This window comes from Gopherus flavomarginatus, chromosome 6 (assembly GCF_025201925.1).
Source record: "Gopherus flavomarginatus isolate rGopFla2 chromosome 6, rGopFla2.mat.asm, whole genome shotgun sequence".
NCBI lineage: Eukaryota > Metazoa > Chordata > Testudines > Testudinidae > Gopherus > Gopherus flavomarginatus.
In genome coordinates this window covers 128,491,327-128,506,869 of record NC_066622.1, presented here as the reverse complement: position 1 = coordinate 128,506,869, position 15,543 = coordinate 128,491,327, and the positions used below count along the sequence as shown (strand labels likewise).

Below are 15,543 nucleotides of genomic sequence, written 5' to 3'. Positions count from 1 at the left end.
TGAATCTTTATAATACAAGTATATCACATTAACAAGAAAAACTTCTGCTTTGATATTACAAACAGCACTAGAGATAAAACTATGCATTCCCAAATAAGGAGAAACCTTCCAAGATAGATTGGAATGTAGTGTTTAATTGTGTAATCATAAAAGAATTACTTTGTTCTTTTTATTGGGTAATTATTTTATAATAAAGCCTTTGAAAATAAATAAATCCTCACCATAAAAGGATTATAAGGAGTACTTGGTATTATCACATTAACTGCAGTGAGAGTAAAGTCTAGTTCAGCATTTGGTTTCCTCCCTGCTTTTGTCGGTGTCTTCTTTCTATGTACTCTCCTGGTTTTGTTGTTTTTTCTAAATTGCTTCCTCTTTAAAGTAGAACACTTTCTGTCAGTCGTGTAAGAAGAGTAAACTTTTGTAATATGTCTGTCAGAGAGCCCTGTATAACAAACTAAGTGACTTACTTTTAAAAATACCCACAGATATGCTACGACTGATGTTAATTGTTTTGCTTTTCTATGATAATTTTGAGACTAGAGATCTTTTCTTGTTTTTCATAATCCAAACCATTTGTTCTGTTGCCATGTCCTGTTTCCTGTTGTTGTTGTTGTTGTTGTTTTTGTTTTTGTTATTGTTAATCTAATAGTTGTCCTAGGAAGAACTACTTGACTTGCATGACTACAGTTGTTGAGTGTTTTTCATAGTTCTTCTGTCTCCATTCTTTGGGGAGAGAAGGACATTTCTCTATACCAATATTTCATATATTTAATAAAACTTAAATACTGATTCTTTGTTTCTCAGCAACACATTTAGTGAGTTTTACAGGCATATAATTTGAAAAGAAAGTTTAGATTTTATTATGTTTATACCACTTTTCAACCTTTAGTTTTCATTGAGTAGAAATGCCTATATTTGAACAATATTAGAATTAGACTTTATAGATTGGATTTTCATAAGCTGTCAGTGTTGGCCTTACTGCTTTCACTGAAATCTATGGGAGCTTTTGAAATCCTGAGTGCTTTTAAAAAAGCAAGTGGATATTCTGTATCTGATATTCCCCGATGCACACTGGAGGAGAGTGGGAAGAGGGAGGTGGAGCCTTGGCTCCATCATCAAGTCACCAGCCAGTACAGCAGAGCTAGTGTTGGGGGTGTAGCCAGCAGCAAATTATAACCTTCCATAGAGGCCTAATTTGTTCCTTGTGCTGCTCCTGTGGTGGCACAAGTACATGCCACCCCATACACAGGGCTTGTGCCAAAACCAGAGATCTAGCTCTATATAAACAGACTATCTGACTCTAAATCATGGCTGCCTGCTGTATTCTCCAGAACCTGTGATCAGACACTTTAAATGTAGCCTTGCTGTGGTTCAGGAGCTAAATGTAAAATTGCATATTTACTGTTTAGTAATGGCATGTGGCACTTTACAAAGCACCTTCTCTAAGCACTTCACAGACTGTAATTGTTTTGCATCAACTCTGACATATTTTTCAGATGGAGAAACTGAAGTACAGTGGTGTTAAGGCATCCCAGTAATTCACTTGCAGGGCTAAGCGAAAAGAACCTGTGAGAGCTGTCTACCAAATTTGGCTCTAGTTATTAGAAATCATTCCCACTTGCCACAGTACACTTGTCCATACAACAGTCTCATTAAAATATTATAGGGCAAAAATAGACATTGAAAGTTATATTATGCAGCAGCCAGGCTTTTTAAATGATATAGTGGTTACTCAGTGTTGGCTGTGTTTTCTCTCTCAACTGGTTAACTGATCTAGATAGAACAGTGGTAGAAATTACTTTTAAGATGCCTTCATATTCTACAATAATTACAATATATTCCTCTTCCACTTGAAACTAGAAATTAGGAAATAAGACTCTCAAAAACAAGCTATGATCAAAGATGATGGCAGAGGCAGACTTCTCTTAAGAATTCTCTGTGCTTTGTTTTTTTCAACTGTTCGGCAGATCTTCTCACTCACCAACAGCTTATAGATGGATGTGCATGTTAACTTTATTTCTGGAACTTTTGCTTGAATAAAAATGCTGAGTATGTGGAGGAGCAGGAGAGATTCAGTGGCCTTCTCTTTGATCAAAGTCTTGGAAACTCCTATCTTGATCCCAGCAGAGGAGAGGCATTAAGAGTGCATTACTTTTTTGGTTTTGGTATAGGCCAGGAATTTTCTTAGGATGGCTCACCAGTGTCAGAACACTGTTTTTGAAGTTAGAAAAATACATAATTTTTTCTCCCCTGATGTTGCAACTGTAATCTCAGCCTCATGGAAGTTTCTCCTTTAATGAAAAAGTGGATTTAGAGTTGGAAGGACAATTTGGTGTTCTAGGTGTGACATGCAGACTTAAAATATTGTGTAGCTTTCTTGGGTTGCTTTTGTTTTGGGAAGGTTAATCTGGTCTAACTCTCAGAATTTAGGACATGTAACTTTTCTGCAATGCAATTTGAAATGTAGATAATATATTATTTAAATTCAGAGGTTAGAGAATCTAAACGTCTGGTTGCCCTATTAACGTGCCTGTAAGAGCAGAGCTAGGGAACCCAAAGTTACTGGATATTTGTGAGTTTGTGTTAGTGATTACGAGCTTTGAAATTAATTAAAAAAAATTTTAAATGTAAGAATTCCGGTATTTGATTTAATGCGTTTTTTTCAGCTCTTTTGAAGGTCTGTTAATCAATGTGATTTGCAGTGTTTTAATAGCTAACTGGTTTTGAAAAACAAAAATTCTTAGTGCAATATGTGACTACCTATGACAGTTGTGTGCAATACATTTAGACGGATCCCATTCTTAATTAGTACTTTTATTAGGAAGATGATAGATCGTGTGCTTTAATGCCATAGTCTTTATATTGGTCAATTTTTGTCCTTTGAATTCTGTTCTTTTTGTGTAGAAACATGCGTTTAGATAGTACTTTTCTGTATGTGTTCTTCTAGGCCTTTGATTGCTCGCATTTATAATCCATTCATTGTGTTGACTTAATGGTAGAAATGTAATGTGTTGTAAAATGAGGTGCATCCATTTAATCTAATCTTTAAATCTTCGTCATATTTTACTGGAAAATAAATAACAGCTGAGCAAATTTAATGTCTAATTTTATAAATGTGTTGATAATCAATAGCTTTATAGTATATAAATATTTGGCAAAATGATAGGCACAATATACATTTTGTAAAAGCAAGTTTTACAAAATTAGGAAATTAAGAACCACTTATCTCAACAGCAAGTTTGTCTTATTATGTAAGTGAAGAGAATGAGGCATATAAGCAGGGCGGTATGGGAGTGCGGGGGGGAAATGTGGGCAGTGGCTGTGCTTAACAGACCTGCTTTTGGAAAAAATAGCAAATTTCAGTCTCCAGTATTGATCTGCACTTCCGAAAGCACCAAGTTCAGTTGGCTCTGATCCTTGACTACTATGAGTGATCCCATTCATTTCAGTGAGACTGCTCATGGTAGTAAACTGAAAGTTGTGCATATTTGCAAAATTGGAGGCCTTAGAGTTTAAAGCTAAACTAAATGAACAAATAATGAATATAAAATATAAGTGAGAGGCTATATCTCTTCACTATTTATCTCCTAAATCCTACAAAAAGCAGCGTTCAATGATCACTTCTCATTTTCTCGCTAGCTCGGCTCTTCAATGTCTTTGCCATTATCTGGTTTGTTATTCAGTATCAGAATGACTGCTGACTTCATTCCCTAGTAGAAGTGGTATCTTTAACAAAGATTAAAAGGTACAACTTTTTCTCCCATAGTAAAGCTACAGAAGAATAACGGCTAAGTAACTGAAAGTAATTCAATTTTTCATGACCAAGGTACTTCCTTTTTGCAAATATTGCCCAACGTCCATTCTATGATATTTATACTCATGTTTGGTAAAGTTTCAGGGACCCATGAAGATGGTGTTCTATGGATAGCCATGGCAGGTACTCATCAAGTCTGGGCGCTCATGTTGGAATGCGGAAAACTCCCAAAAGGAAGGTACGCCACTGTAGTGATAGATATTAACTATTGATGAACAAGAGCCTTAAAACTTCAAGGAGACTTATCCTCTTAGAAAACATTTATGAATATATATAATTTAAATGTTGTTTTACTTTGCATTATGCTAAAGTATTTAAGTATTAATTATAAACTAAGGTGAAATACAAGTTAAAATAAAAGCAGTTCAAATACCATTCTTTTGGTAACTTATATTTACCAGACAGAAACTGTATAAGAATTCTATCTGAACTATTTCAGACTTGTCTTTGAACCTGGACACATGTTTTTTCTTTAGTGATTTAAAGAAAGGAACCTGCCTTCGATTTGCTGGGAGTGGGAATGAAGAGAACCGAAACAATGCATACCCCCATAAGGCAGCCTTTGCCCAGCCTTCAGGTCTTTCTCTGGCTTCTGAAGAACCCTGGAACTGTATTTTTGTAGCAGATAGTGAGAGCAGCACCGTGCGAACAATCTCACTGAAAGATGGAGCAGTGAAACATCTTGTAGGGGGAGAGAGAGATCCATTGGTAATAGACTAACACACAACTTCAATGTTCTCTGCACCAGCCTACCAATATTCCTCAAGCCTGATCTGGAGGAACCACTTGTAGGGGCAAGAGGGTAGTTCTGTCTCCAGGCTCTTTCATTTCTTAATTTCACTGTTTAGTGTGCCAACACAAGTTTTGTAATGCAGATTGTTGGTCAACAATAACTGAACTGACCAACTCATTCACAAAATCCACTGAATAACCATGCGTGGCAGTGATTGCTATTGAAATAGGCTGGCTTCACGCTGGTGGCCTAGAATGCAAAGGCTCCACATCCATATTCAGTCCCTCTAAATGCTCCATTTGCCATGAGCGCATTTTTAAAAAATAGCCAGTTAATTTCCATTTAATTACGGTGATTTGCACTGTCTACTGCCTTATATCAACATTGCATAACCAACTAATTGTACAAATTTAATCAATGCACTCTTTTAGAATTTATTTGCCTTTGGTGATGTTGATGAAGCAGGAATAAATGCAAAGTTGCAGCACCCCCTTGGAGTAACTTGGGACAAGAAAAGGAAACTGCTTTATGTAGCAGATTCCTATAATCATAAGGTAAGTCAGTATAATGTATTATGCAAAACTGAATTTATGTGACTCATTTCACCACCAGCATCAGAGTCAGATAGCATCAGAAAAGCATGTCTCTGTGGTTCAGTAACATAAAATTGTATTTTGTATACCTGAGGAAGTAAATGACATACTTTTTTTTTTCTTGTTTTCGATCTTGGACTTCTATCTGGTCACCTGGGTTACTGTGTGTCTAGACTTGTGTACTGATGGGCAGATACACTGGCTGGGGAAGGTAAAATAAAGCTCCAAACAACAGTCCAAGGCCCTTTCCTCAGGGCTGGTTTTATTAACACAAAAAGGTACAAAAGAAGAGCAGAGCAATTCAGAATGCTTGGTCACAGCCACCAGAGATCTTTTCAGCTTTGAGCAATTTGGAAAGGGGATATGCCCTCATCCATATAGCCTCCCATATTTCTGAGAGATAGAAAGGGTTGGTGGGTACTCTCATTGGCTCATTCATGGGCCAGTCATGAGGTGAGATAAAGATTGTGATGTGTAGATGTTTTATATCCGTATTTCTGTGAGTGTTGTAATTCTGCATTGATTAGATTATTTACTCAGCTAAAACAAATTATTTACCCTGGCCAGGTCTACACAACTCTGTGTTGGTTAGGGTTGTGATTCCCCCCTCCTCCCCTTCTCCCCGACTGTGTCTATACTACGATAGTTTGCCAGTGTAGCTATACTAGCAAACCTCTTCTACTATAGACTAACCCTAAATCTCTTTCAAGAAAGGTTAGACTCTATGAATAGAGGATGAAATCCTGAAGTCAGTGGATGTTTTGCCATTGACTTCACTAGGGCAAGGATTTCATCCTGTGTATAAAGTGCCTTAATGTTTAGATTTAAAGTGATTGAATGCTTGTTAGAAGAATTTTAAAGCTAGAGGATTTGATACATAAAACAAAGGAATTGTCTTTGGTAGGAGGCTTAGATTTTTAGCAGCTGAATTGGATAATATATTTTGGAAAACGTTTTCATTAAATTATCCAATTCTCGTTAAAAATTCTTATTACATTAGAAATGTATTTTTTCACATACAAGAGCAGACAACTTTTATCAAAATATCTTCCTCTATGGTTATAATTTTTAATTATTACATTGTTTTGCATGAAAGACAAGTTGAGAGATAATATCTTTTATTGGGCCAACGTCTGTTGATGAGAGAAACCAGCTTTCAAGCTTGCACACCAACAGAAGTTGGTCCAGTGAGAGATGTTACTTCACCCACCTTGTCTCTCTAATATCCTGGGACCAACACAGCTACAACAAGACTGCATGCAATTGTTTAGCATGAACAGTTGTGCCCTTAAATAAAAAAATGACAATTTAAGAGTAGCAAAATGTTACTTAGAGTAGCAAAAAATGCTGAATCCAGTAATTATTTTCTTGATGTGCTTTTAATCCTGAGTTTACCTAAAGCATGTTAAATTATTTATTCTTAATATTTCATAATAAAATAATCCTGGATAGTAATAAATTATTCCTGAAATTATATGGGTTTTTTGTTTGTTTTTTTTCACTTAAGCTGAAGAGTCAAGTATCTAATGTTACTCAATAATTCTCTCATTTACAGTAGTAGATATTAAAGTAAAAGACTCTTTTCTTAAAAAGTAGAAAAGTAAATATTTGGTATGTATTTTTCTTCAATACTTTAAAACAAAAATGTAATTTATTTGTTCTTTTAAAAACTGTTCAAGAGCCAGGAGCAAAGTAATTTGACAGGTTTCGTTTTTATATTTAATGGGAAACATGCCATTCAGCAGCATACGGATGTAGATACCACATTGATAGATGTTTTAGAAATACCTAAATGATGAGAGAGAGCACTGAATGAAGACCAAAAGAAGGGAAGTTCTCCTGCAGGGAAGCATGGGAGGTTAACAGAAGAAAGAAGCAGTTGGGACATATATTAAAAACAATATAAATACCCACCAGATTTTGAATTATGAGGCAGTAATTCCATCCTTGGATTCTGGTTTTTACATAACCACTCAAACATCTCTCTTATAGTTTACATTGCCGACCCATGAAATAGAACTGTAGCCCTGTACTCTATTTCATAGCTGACTGATTTCTTGTTTTCTACATTTAGGGCATGTATTTAGTTCACTCAAGACTACTTTCTTTGAATTATGGCATAAATCTTTCAGTAATAAATAGCTAAAATCATGCTTTAAGAAGGGAAACAACTAGTTCCCCAGGCTCCTATTGAAAAGCTGAAAGTTTGAAGGGACTTGACAACCCTGTGATTAAATAAGCTCAGTCAATCTTTCTCCCTTCCCCTATTTTACATAGAATTAGATAAAATGCCTTTTAACCAGTGAGTTCTGGTACCCAACTCATAAATTTTCAAGAAAGTGACTTTTTCATGTCTAATTATGGTAATGAAACTACAGATGATTGTTTGAAGTGATACATGTTTGTATAATTTTTATTATCCTACATCTTAATTATCTGCGAGGCTGAAATGGTATTTACTGCTTATCTTACTGCTAAATAGATTATTCTACGATTCCATTATTTTAATGTTTTTTAAATATTTACCGAGGTTCTGTTTAAAATTACATAGTATGATTAAGTCAGTGCTGTAAATTAAAAAAGAAAATAAAAATAGCAACAAAAATTAAATACCGAACGTTATGAATTACAGATGAAGTATTAGCATTAATTCTTTTTTAGTCATGGCTTTCAGTCTCTTCCCTTCTGCTTTCTTTTATTTTTCATGTTGCTAAGAACTAGGGCTGTCAAGCAATTAAACAAATTAATCGTAATTAATCTGATGGCACTGTTAAAGAATAATCAAATACCATTTATTTATATATTTTTGGATGTTTTCTAAATTTTCAAATATATTGATTTCAGTTACCACATAGAATACAAAGTGTACAGTTTTAACTTTTATTATCTTTATTACAAATATTTGCACAGTAAAAAACAAAAGAAATTGTATTCTTCAGTTCACCTAATACAAGTACTGTAGTGCAGTCTCTTTATCATGAAAGTTGATCTTACAAACGTAGAATTATATTAAAAAAAAATTACACTCAGAAATAAAATAATGTAAAACTTTAGAGCCCACAACTTCAGTCAGTCCTACTTCTTGTTCAGCCAATCACTCTGACAAACAAGTTTGTTTACATTTGCAGGAGATAATGCTGTCTGCTTCTTGTTTACAATGTCACAGGTGTTCGCGTGGCACTGTTATAGCTGGCGTTGCAAGATATTTACATGTCAGATGCTCTGAAGAAGCATGTCCCTTCATGCTTCAACCACCCTTCCAGAGGACATGCTCCCATGCCGATGACTGGTTCTGCTCAATAACAATCTGCACGTTCATTTTCATCATCTGAGTCAGATGCCACTAGCAGAAGGTTGATTTTATTTTTTGGTGGTTCAGTTCTGTAGTTGTCACATCAGAGTGTTATTCTTTTAAGACTTCTGAAAGCATTCCTCTCAGATTTTGGAAGGCACTTCAGATTCTTAAACCTTGGGTCAAGTGCTGTAACTGTCTTTAGAAATTTCACATTGGTACCTTCTTTGCATTTTGTCAAATCTGCAGTGAAAGTGTTCTTAAAATGAACAACTTATGCTGGATCATCATCTGAGATTGCTATAACATGAAATATATGGCAGAATGCGGGTAAAACAGAGCAGGAGACATACAATTCTCCTGCAAGGAGTTCAGTCACAAATATAATTAACACTTTTCTTTTTTTAAATGAGCATCATCAACATGGAACCATGTCCGCCGGAATGGTGACCAAAGCATGAAGGGCCATACGAATGTTTAGCGTACTTGGCATGTAAATACCTTGCAGTGCCGACTACACAAGTGCCATGCAAACGCCTTTCAGGTGACATTGTAAATAAGAAGTGGACAGCATTATGTCCTGTAAATGTAAACAAACTTGTTTGTCTTAGTGATTGGCTGAACAAGAAGTAGGATTGAGTGGACTTGTAGGCTCTAAAGTTTTACATTGTTTTGTTTTTTGAGTTCAGTTATGTAACCAAAAAAAATCTGCATTTGTAAGTAGCACTTTCACAATAAACAGATTGCACTTCAGTACTAGTCTAAGGAGAATTTAAAAATACTATTTCTTTATCATTTATACAGTGCAAATATTTGTAATAAAAATATAAAATGAGCACTGTACACTTTGTATTTTGTGTTGTAATTTCAATCAATATGTTTGAAAATGTAGAAAACATCCAAATGTATTTAATCAATTTCAATTGGTATTCTTTTGTTTAACAGGTTGATTAAAAGAGATTAATAGGTCAATTTTTTTAATTGCGATTAATTTTTTTGAATTAATCGCATGAGTTAACTGCAATTAATCGACAGCCCAACTAAGAACCCATTCATACTAGACTGGGAACAGAGTTAAAGAACTATTTTTAAATTTAGTTTAAGATGCATATCAGTTAAACCAATTATTAAAACAATTTGGGTGGCTGAACTATGTTACAGTTAAGATTTTCTTGTTTTTTTTGTTTTGTTTTTTAAACTGTGTTTGACCTACAAATTCTTTAACTCACTTCACAGGAATAACAGGGAGTCCTTTTTTTTTTAATCTAATTTATATTAAATTAAAACAAAATGTGTGAAAATAAAACAGATGATGTGTTTGTGTAGTTCCTACCACTGCTCCTGATTCGGGCCTTTGACTGCTCCCACAATATTAAAAAAAAAAAAAAAATTTAAATCATATCCTACGTTTGTCACACAAACTTTCAAATGCTTTGCCATTCAGACCGAAGCATGTCACTTGTTCTTCATTTCTTGCTGCAGGAAAACTAATACAATGGGAAGGAAGAGTCATTGTTTTTTATTATTCAGTTTTTTCAGATTGTTACTATTGTTTAGTATTTATATTACATTAGCACGCAAAGGCCCTATTGTGCTTGTGTGTGTGTGTGGATATAGATACGGTCCTAGCCCAGAAAATCTAACAGTCCCAAGTACCAAAGTCTTAGCACGTTTTTAACCTCTCAGAAATCCTACTGAACTTAAAACTTGCATGATGTAAAGCTTAAGTATATGTAGAAAACTTTGCAGGATTGGGGCCTAAGAAGCAAGTGGCATTTGAAAAAGGCACAGGGTGAGGGAATAAAACCAAAAATATCAAATTTTCATATACATTTGCAACTTTTATTAATAAATACAATGTGTATGAACAATCCCCAACTGTATGTAAACTAATTATTAAAACAGATTTTAGTATTATGTATGCTAGTGGTTCACAAGGTATGTTTAGAATCATAGTGAATTTTTACAGTGGAAGTATGTGTAGGTTCATAATTGATTAGAGATCCATTTAATAATAATAATTATTAATAAACTTCCTAGAATTCCTGTGCTTGCACAGCTAATTACAAATTGATACTATAGTTAAATTAGCAAGATATGAGTTTGGTTACTTTTAGTGTTGGTTAGGCTGCCTGTTCTAGAAAAAGTGTGATTAACTTATTTACTATTTATATGTCTGCATATATATTTCTAGCTTTATTTTCAGGAAAAGGGAAATTGGCCAATAATTTCAAAAGTGACTGATGAATTTGGGGACTTCAGTTTTTAGGTATCCAACCTGAGACACCTAGAAGTGTCTCAGTTTTCAAAGTGCTAAGCTTCCACCTTCAGAAAGTCTTTATCTTTTTTTATGGTGTGTCAAGTTGGGCACTTAATAATTAAGGTAGCCAAAATTGTTGGTGTCTCCTGAAAACAGTAGCCAGAAGAGTTTGTTATAATTCTGATAACTTTTCAACATTTTCATTTTGTTTTCCTTAGATTAAGTTTGTAGATCCCAAAATGAAGAATTGCGCTACACTGGCAGGTACAGGAGAAGCAAGTAATGTTGTTGGTTCCAGCCTCATGCAGACGACTTTCAATGAACCAGGAGGATTATGTGTTGAAGAGAATGGCCGTCTGCTTTATATTGCTGACACAAATAATCATCAAATTAAAGTGCTGGATTTAGAAACAAAAATTATTTCCATGGCAAGTAAAACATACTAAAGGTTTTTGACACAAGATTTTGTAAATTACTACTATAGGTTTTTACTTACTATATTGGCTCACAGTGATTTTGGGTGGTATAAAATAGCATAGTTGATGAATTTATTCAGTGCAGTAAACATATACCCGTAATATTTGTGATAGTCTGACAAACAGAAAAGCTGTTTACTTTAAGGATATCCTGTTAGACTTAAAATAAATATTCCATCTCTGCTAGGAGTTCGGGAAGTGCATAGAGAAAGAAATCGATAAACTTGCATGCAAGAGTTAGAATACAGAAACTTCAGCCCTCAAGAAATAGTCTCTGTTGGCCCAATACTGCAAGATGATGATCACCTAATCAACAACCACATTAATACAGAATTAATACGAGTTAAGATTGCTCAGCAACTTGCCAGATCAAGTCCCAAAAAAAAGGGCTGGTGAGACCCTCTTAGTGGTATTGTTACATGTACATTTGCCAGTGTCTGTAGTGCTGCAGTTATTTTTCCGACTTCTAATGAAGGCAAAAGGCATATGGAACAGTAGGAATGCAAAACACAGCACGACAAAGTTTACTTGCAACAAAGACCTTGAGAACGGTAGCATGCTGTTTTTATTGCATGTGTCCATCAATGAGGAAGCAAAATAGCTCACCACTCTCTCGTATAAACACGTGTATTGCTCATAAATATGTGTTTGTCTTATTAAATTGGATTTTTTCCAAATCCAGTACTGCCTTTAATCTTGCATGAGCAAATACAGAATTTTGTGTGCTCCTGATTTCTTCATAAATAAGTGCTCAAGTTAAGGCCCCGTTCAAAACTGGACTTCACCTTGTTTGCTTATTACAAATAAGGAAAAATAGATGTGAATGAATTTCTCTGTCTGTTCATATCATCATATATAGCTGAGTAGCTATGGCGATTTAGGTACACTGACACAAAGGCTAAACTCTCTTCCTCAGAACAGTGAAATGTATTTAAATGAATTTGGTAACATCTACATTTTTAATGTGTTTAATGTTCAATGCTTCCTGTATGACAGTGCTTCTCAATCAGGGGATACCTCAGCTCACGTAGATCAGTGTTTCTCAACTTAGGTTTGCAGCCCCCTACAAGGTCATGGGGTGGGGTTAGGGTGGTCACAGGTACAAGGCCAGCATTAGGGAGTGACAGCAGGGCAGTTGCAAAAGACCCCACACCATAGGGGCTCCCACAAAGCCAAATTACGTCCTTCAGCCCCATTGCCTGGGGCTTGGACTTCAGAGAAGGCTTATAAGTGAAAAACTGGCTCAATTATCACACTGAAATACAAGTACAATATTTATATTCCAGTTGATTCATTTTGTAATCATATGGTAAAAATGAGAAAATAAGCAATGTTTCAGTAATAGTGTGCTGTGACACTTTTGTAAATTTCTGTCTCATTTTGTAAGCAAGTCGTTTCTAAGGGTTTTAAGTTTTTGGGGGTACGCAAGGCAAGTCAGACTGCTGAAAGGGGTATAGTAGTCGGGAAAGATTGTGAACCACTCCTATATAAGATAATCATGTCTTGGACTACATAATCTCCAGTCAGAGACCAAGAATTTTATTATCTCAGGGTAGTTTATTACTAAGTTAACAGAAAGCACTCTTGGGTTATTATTAAACTGGTATCTGTAATGAAATTATTCAAATTTGAAATGAGAGAAGACAAAAAAATAGATGAGGGTGTTGATATTGCTTTAAGGTAAATTCTTTGGATTTTTTAAAAAAATAAAATTTCTCTTGGCATTTCCCCTTCCCTCGCCTATCAGCGCAGAATTTCTGTATGCTGGCTAAGGGGGGTTCCAGTTCTATACAGTAAATATATTGAAATGTATAAATCTTTATTTCAGTACAAATTCTTTGTTCACACTCTAGCTGTGGTTTTTGGTGCTATGAATTCATAATTGCAAGATCCTCTGCAGTCTTATACCATAAAGCAAGCCTTCAAATAGAAATACTTGTTAATATTTCTTTGACAGCTGCCTATCCTGCGCACTGAAATATTTGATGATGTAGATCATCCATTCATTCAAAACAACAAGACGGCAAACATCCTCAAGCTGCCTAAATCTGCACCGAACATCCAACTTCCTTCATTGACTGTAATCCCTGGCCAGACCCTTCAGTTTTTATTAAGGTTAAGCCTTCCTGCAAATACGAAGCTGACTGAAGAAGCACCCAGTTCCTGGTTTCTCACAGCAGAAGGTAAAGTGACTGTATTTTTAGAAAGACTGCATATATTGCAGCCTTGGAAAGTTCTACTAGCTCACTCCTCCAGAGTGAATAACGTATTTGATGGACAAGTAAAATATCAAGTATTGTTTATTATCAACAATCAGAGCCCATCCCTTTATGTTCTTTAGATAGTTGCCCTCCCGTTATCTTCTGGGAATGGGCTGCTCCACCCTCATCATCTGTCTTTTGGGAGGCTGACAGCAAAATCAATTAAGAATTTTTTGCAGGAAAGCTGATGTATACCATTGAAGGAAGTCACATTTTATCCTGAGCGAGAATTTATTTTTAAGTTAAGCCAAAATTTGAACCTGATTCACCATACTACATAGACACACATACAGAGCAAGGCACACAGTTAGAATAGTATTGTTATTCATGCACTGGAAACAAGGTGAAATGCTTTCTGTTCCTGGCTCTTCTACTGACTTGCTTCATTCAGTGTAATCTCTCTGTGCCTCAGTTGCCTCTCTGTAAAATGGGATGAATAATACTTCCTTGCTTCACAACAGTGCTGTGAATGTAAGCTCATTGTCTCCTAGGTGCTCAGTTATTATATTTATATTCCATTCATAAGCACCATAGAAGAGTGTATTAAAATGTGTTATGTACATTCATGATAGGTAGTACGATACAGTTGTTCATGCTAAGGCCTAGCTCAAATACTAGTAGTTTCCTACATGTATGCCTTTTTCTACTAAATACAGTACATTTTCCATCTCACTGTCATTTCTAATGTAGCTGAAGAAAATTGCTAAAGGAAAATGATGTACCCATTAGCCTGAAAGTTTGAAAAATTAAGAAGCTTATCTCACCTGGAATTAACTTAAATATACATCTGAAAATGGGTGGATGTTTTTAATACAGGCATAATACAAAACTAAAAAATACATCCTCCAAAACTTATGTAAAGTATCCCTTGATAACATTTCTGTCTCTTTGCTAGTTGTTAGTATGTTCAACTTTTATTCATAACAAAGGCCATATGTTGGACTAATCTAAGAATGGCACTGTACCTATTGGGTTCCGGGCTAAGAATGGCACTGTACCTATTGGGTTCCGGGCTAAGAATGGCACTGTACCTATTGGGTTCCGGGCTAAGAATGGCACTGTACCTATTGGGTTCCAGGCTAAGAATGGCACTGTACCTGTTGGGTTTCTGGGAACGGGGCGGGCAGAAGCCTGCGCATTGCTAACAGATCCCGCCTAAGGGGAGGATCTAAGAATGCCACTGTAGTGGGTTGGTTGCCTGCTCCTGCCCTGAGGGGTTTAAAAAGTGGTCTGGGAGGGCTTGAAAGCTGCAGCTCTAAAAGCTGGGCTGATTGGGAAAGCGGCCGCAATTGGGCCACACCCTAATCAGACCACAGCTGGCCTGTATAAAAAGGCCAGGGAAGCCAGGAGCAAAGTGTCCCCCTCTGCCTGTAGAGGGAGAAGGGCCTGGCTGCAGGGATCCAAACACAGGTACCTGAGTGGAGCAGGGCTGGGGAAAGGCAGAGGAGCTGGGGAGCTCATGCCTGGAAAGCCCCAGGCTGCAGCCTAGCATAAGGCCAAGAGATACTGGGGATTGCAGGGGGCAGCCCAAGGGGTAAGCAAAGGCAGCAGGTCCAAACCCCTTTGCCTATGATGAGTGGCTGATACTTCAGTCTGCCCCAGTGAATGGGGGCTAGATGGAGACTGGGCAGTAGCCAAAACTGAGGCAAAGTGGGGATAGTGGGTTGGGGGTTCCCCAGGGAGAGGAGACCCAGATTGGTGGGGTGCTGTTCCCTGGCAGTACCCCACCAAGTTAAAAGAGGCACTGGGGTCCAGGGAGGGACACGGGACCAGAGGACAGGCGGATCACTGGCCTGCAGAGGGCGCTCCTGACTGGAAAAAGAGCTAATTCCCAAGGACAACCAGCAGGAGGCGCCTCAGGGGTGAGTCCGCTCATCTACAAGCACAAATGCTCCTCATTGTTTGATTGATTTTTGCTGGGCACAACTTGCAGTAGCAGTTGAAACAAAAGAATCTCCACAATCAACTGGGAAATTGGTGTGTGAGCATTTTAAGGAAGAAGCAACTGGTAGTGTCTTCTTATCTAATGTTATATCCTTCAGGTGAACACCAGCCAGCATTTTCCATCAGAAGAACTGTCATGTTACCCCCAATTGAGAGTGCCAAGTCTGTGC

General features: G+C 36.6%; 1 protein-coding gene across 1 annotated transcript in view; it reads left to right on the top strand.

The window, feature by feature from the left end:
* The window catches only part of NHLRC2 (NHL repeat containing 2), a 60,569-nt gene that overhangs the window by 42,196 nt on the left and 2,830 nt on the right, over positions 1-15,543 (top strand). The window contains exons 6-10 of the mRNA XM_050958979.1: positions 3,893-3,992; positions 4,291-4,522; positions 4,979-5,101; positions 10,911-11,120; positions 13,126-13,351. Of these exons, the coding sequence (XP_050814936.1) occupies positions 3,893-3,992; positions 4,291-4,522; positions 4,979-5,101; positions 10,911-11,120; positions 13,126-13,351 (891 nt within the window). The remainder of the gene's footprint in view (positions 1-3,892; positions 3,993-4,290; positions 4,523-4,978; positions 5,102-10,910; positions 11,121-13,125; positions 13,352-15,543) is intronic.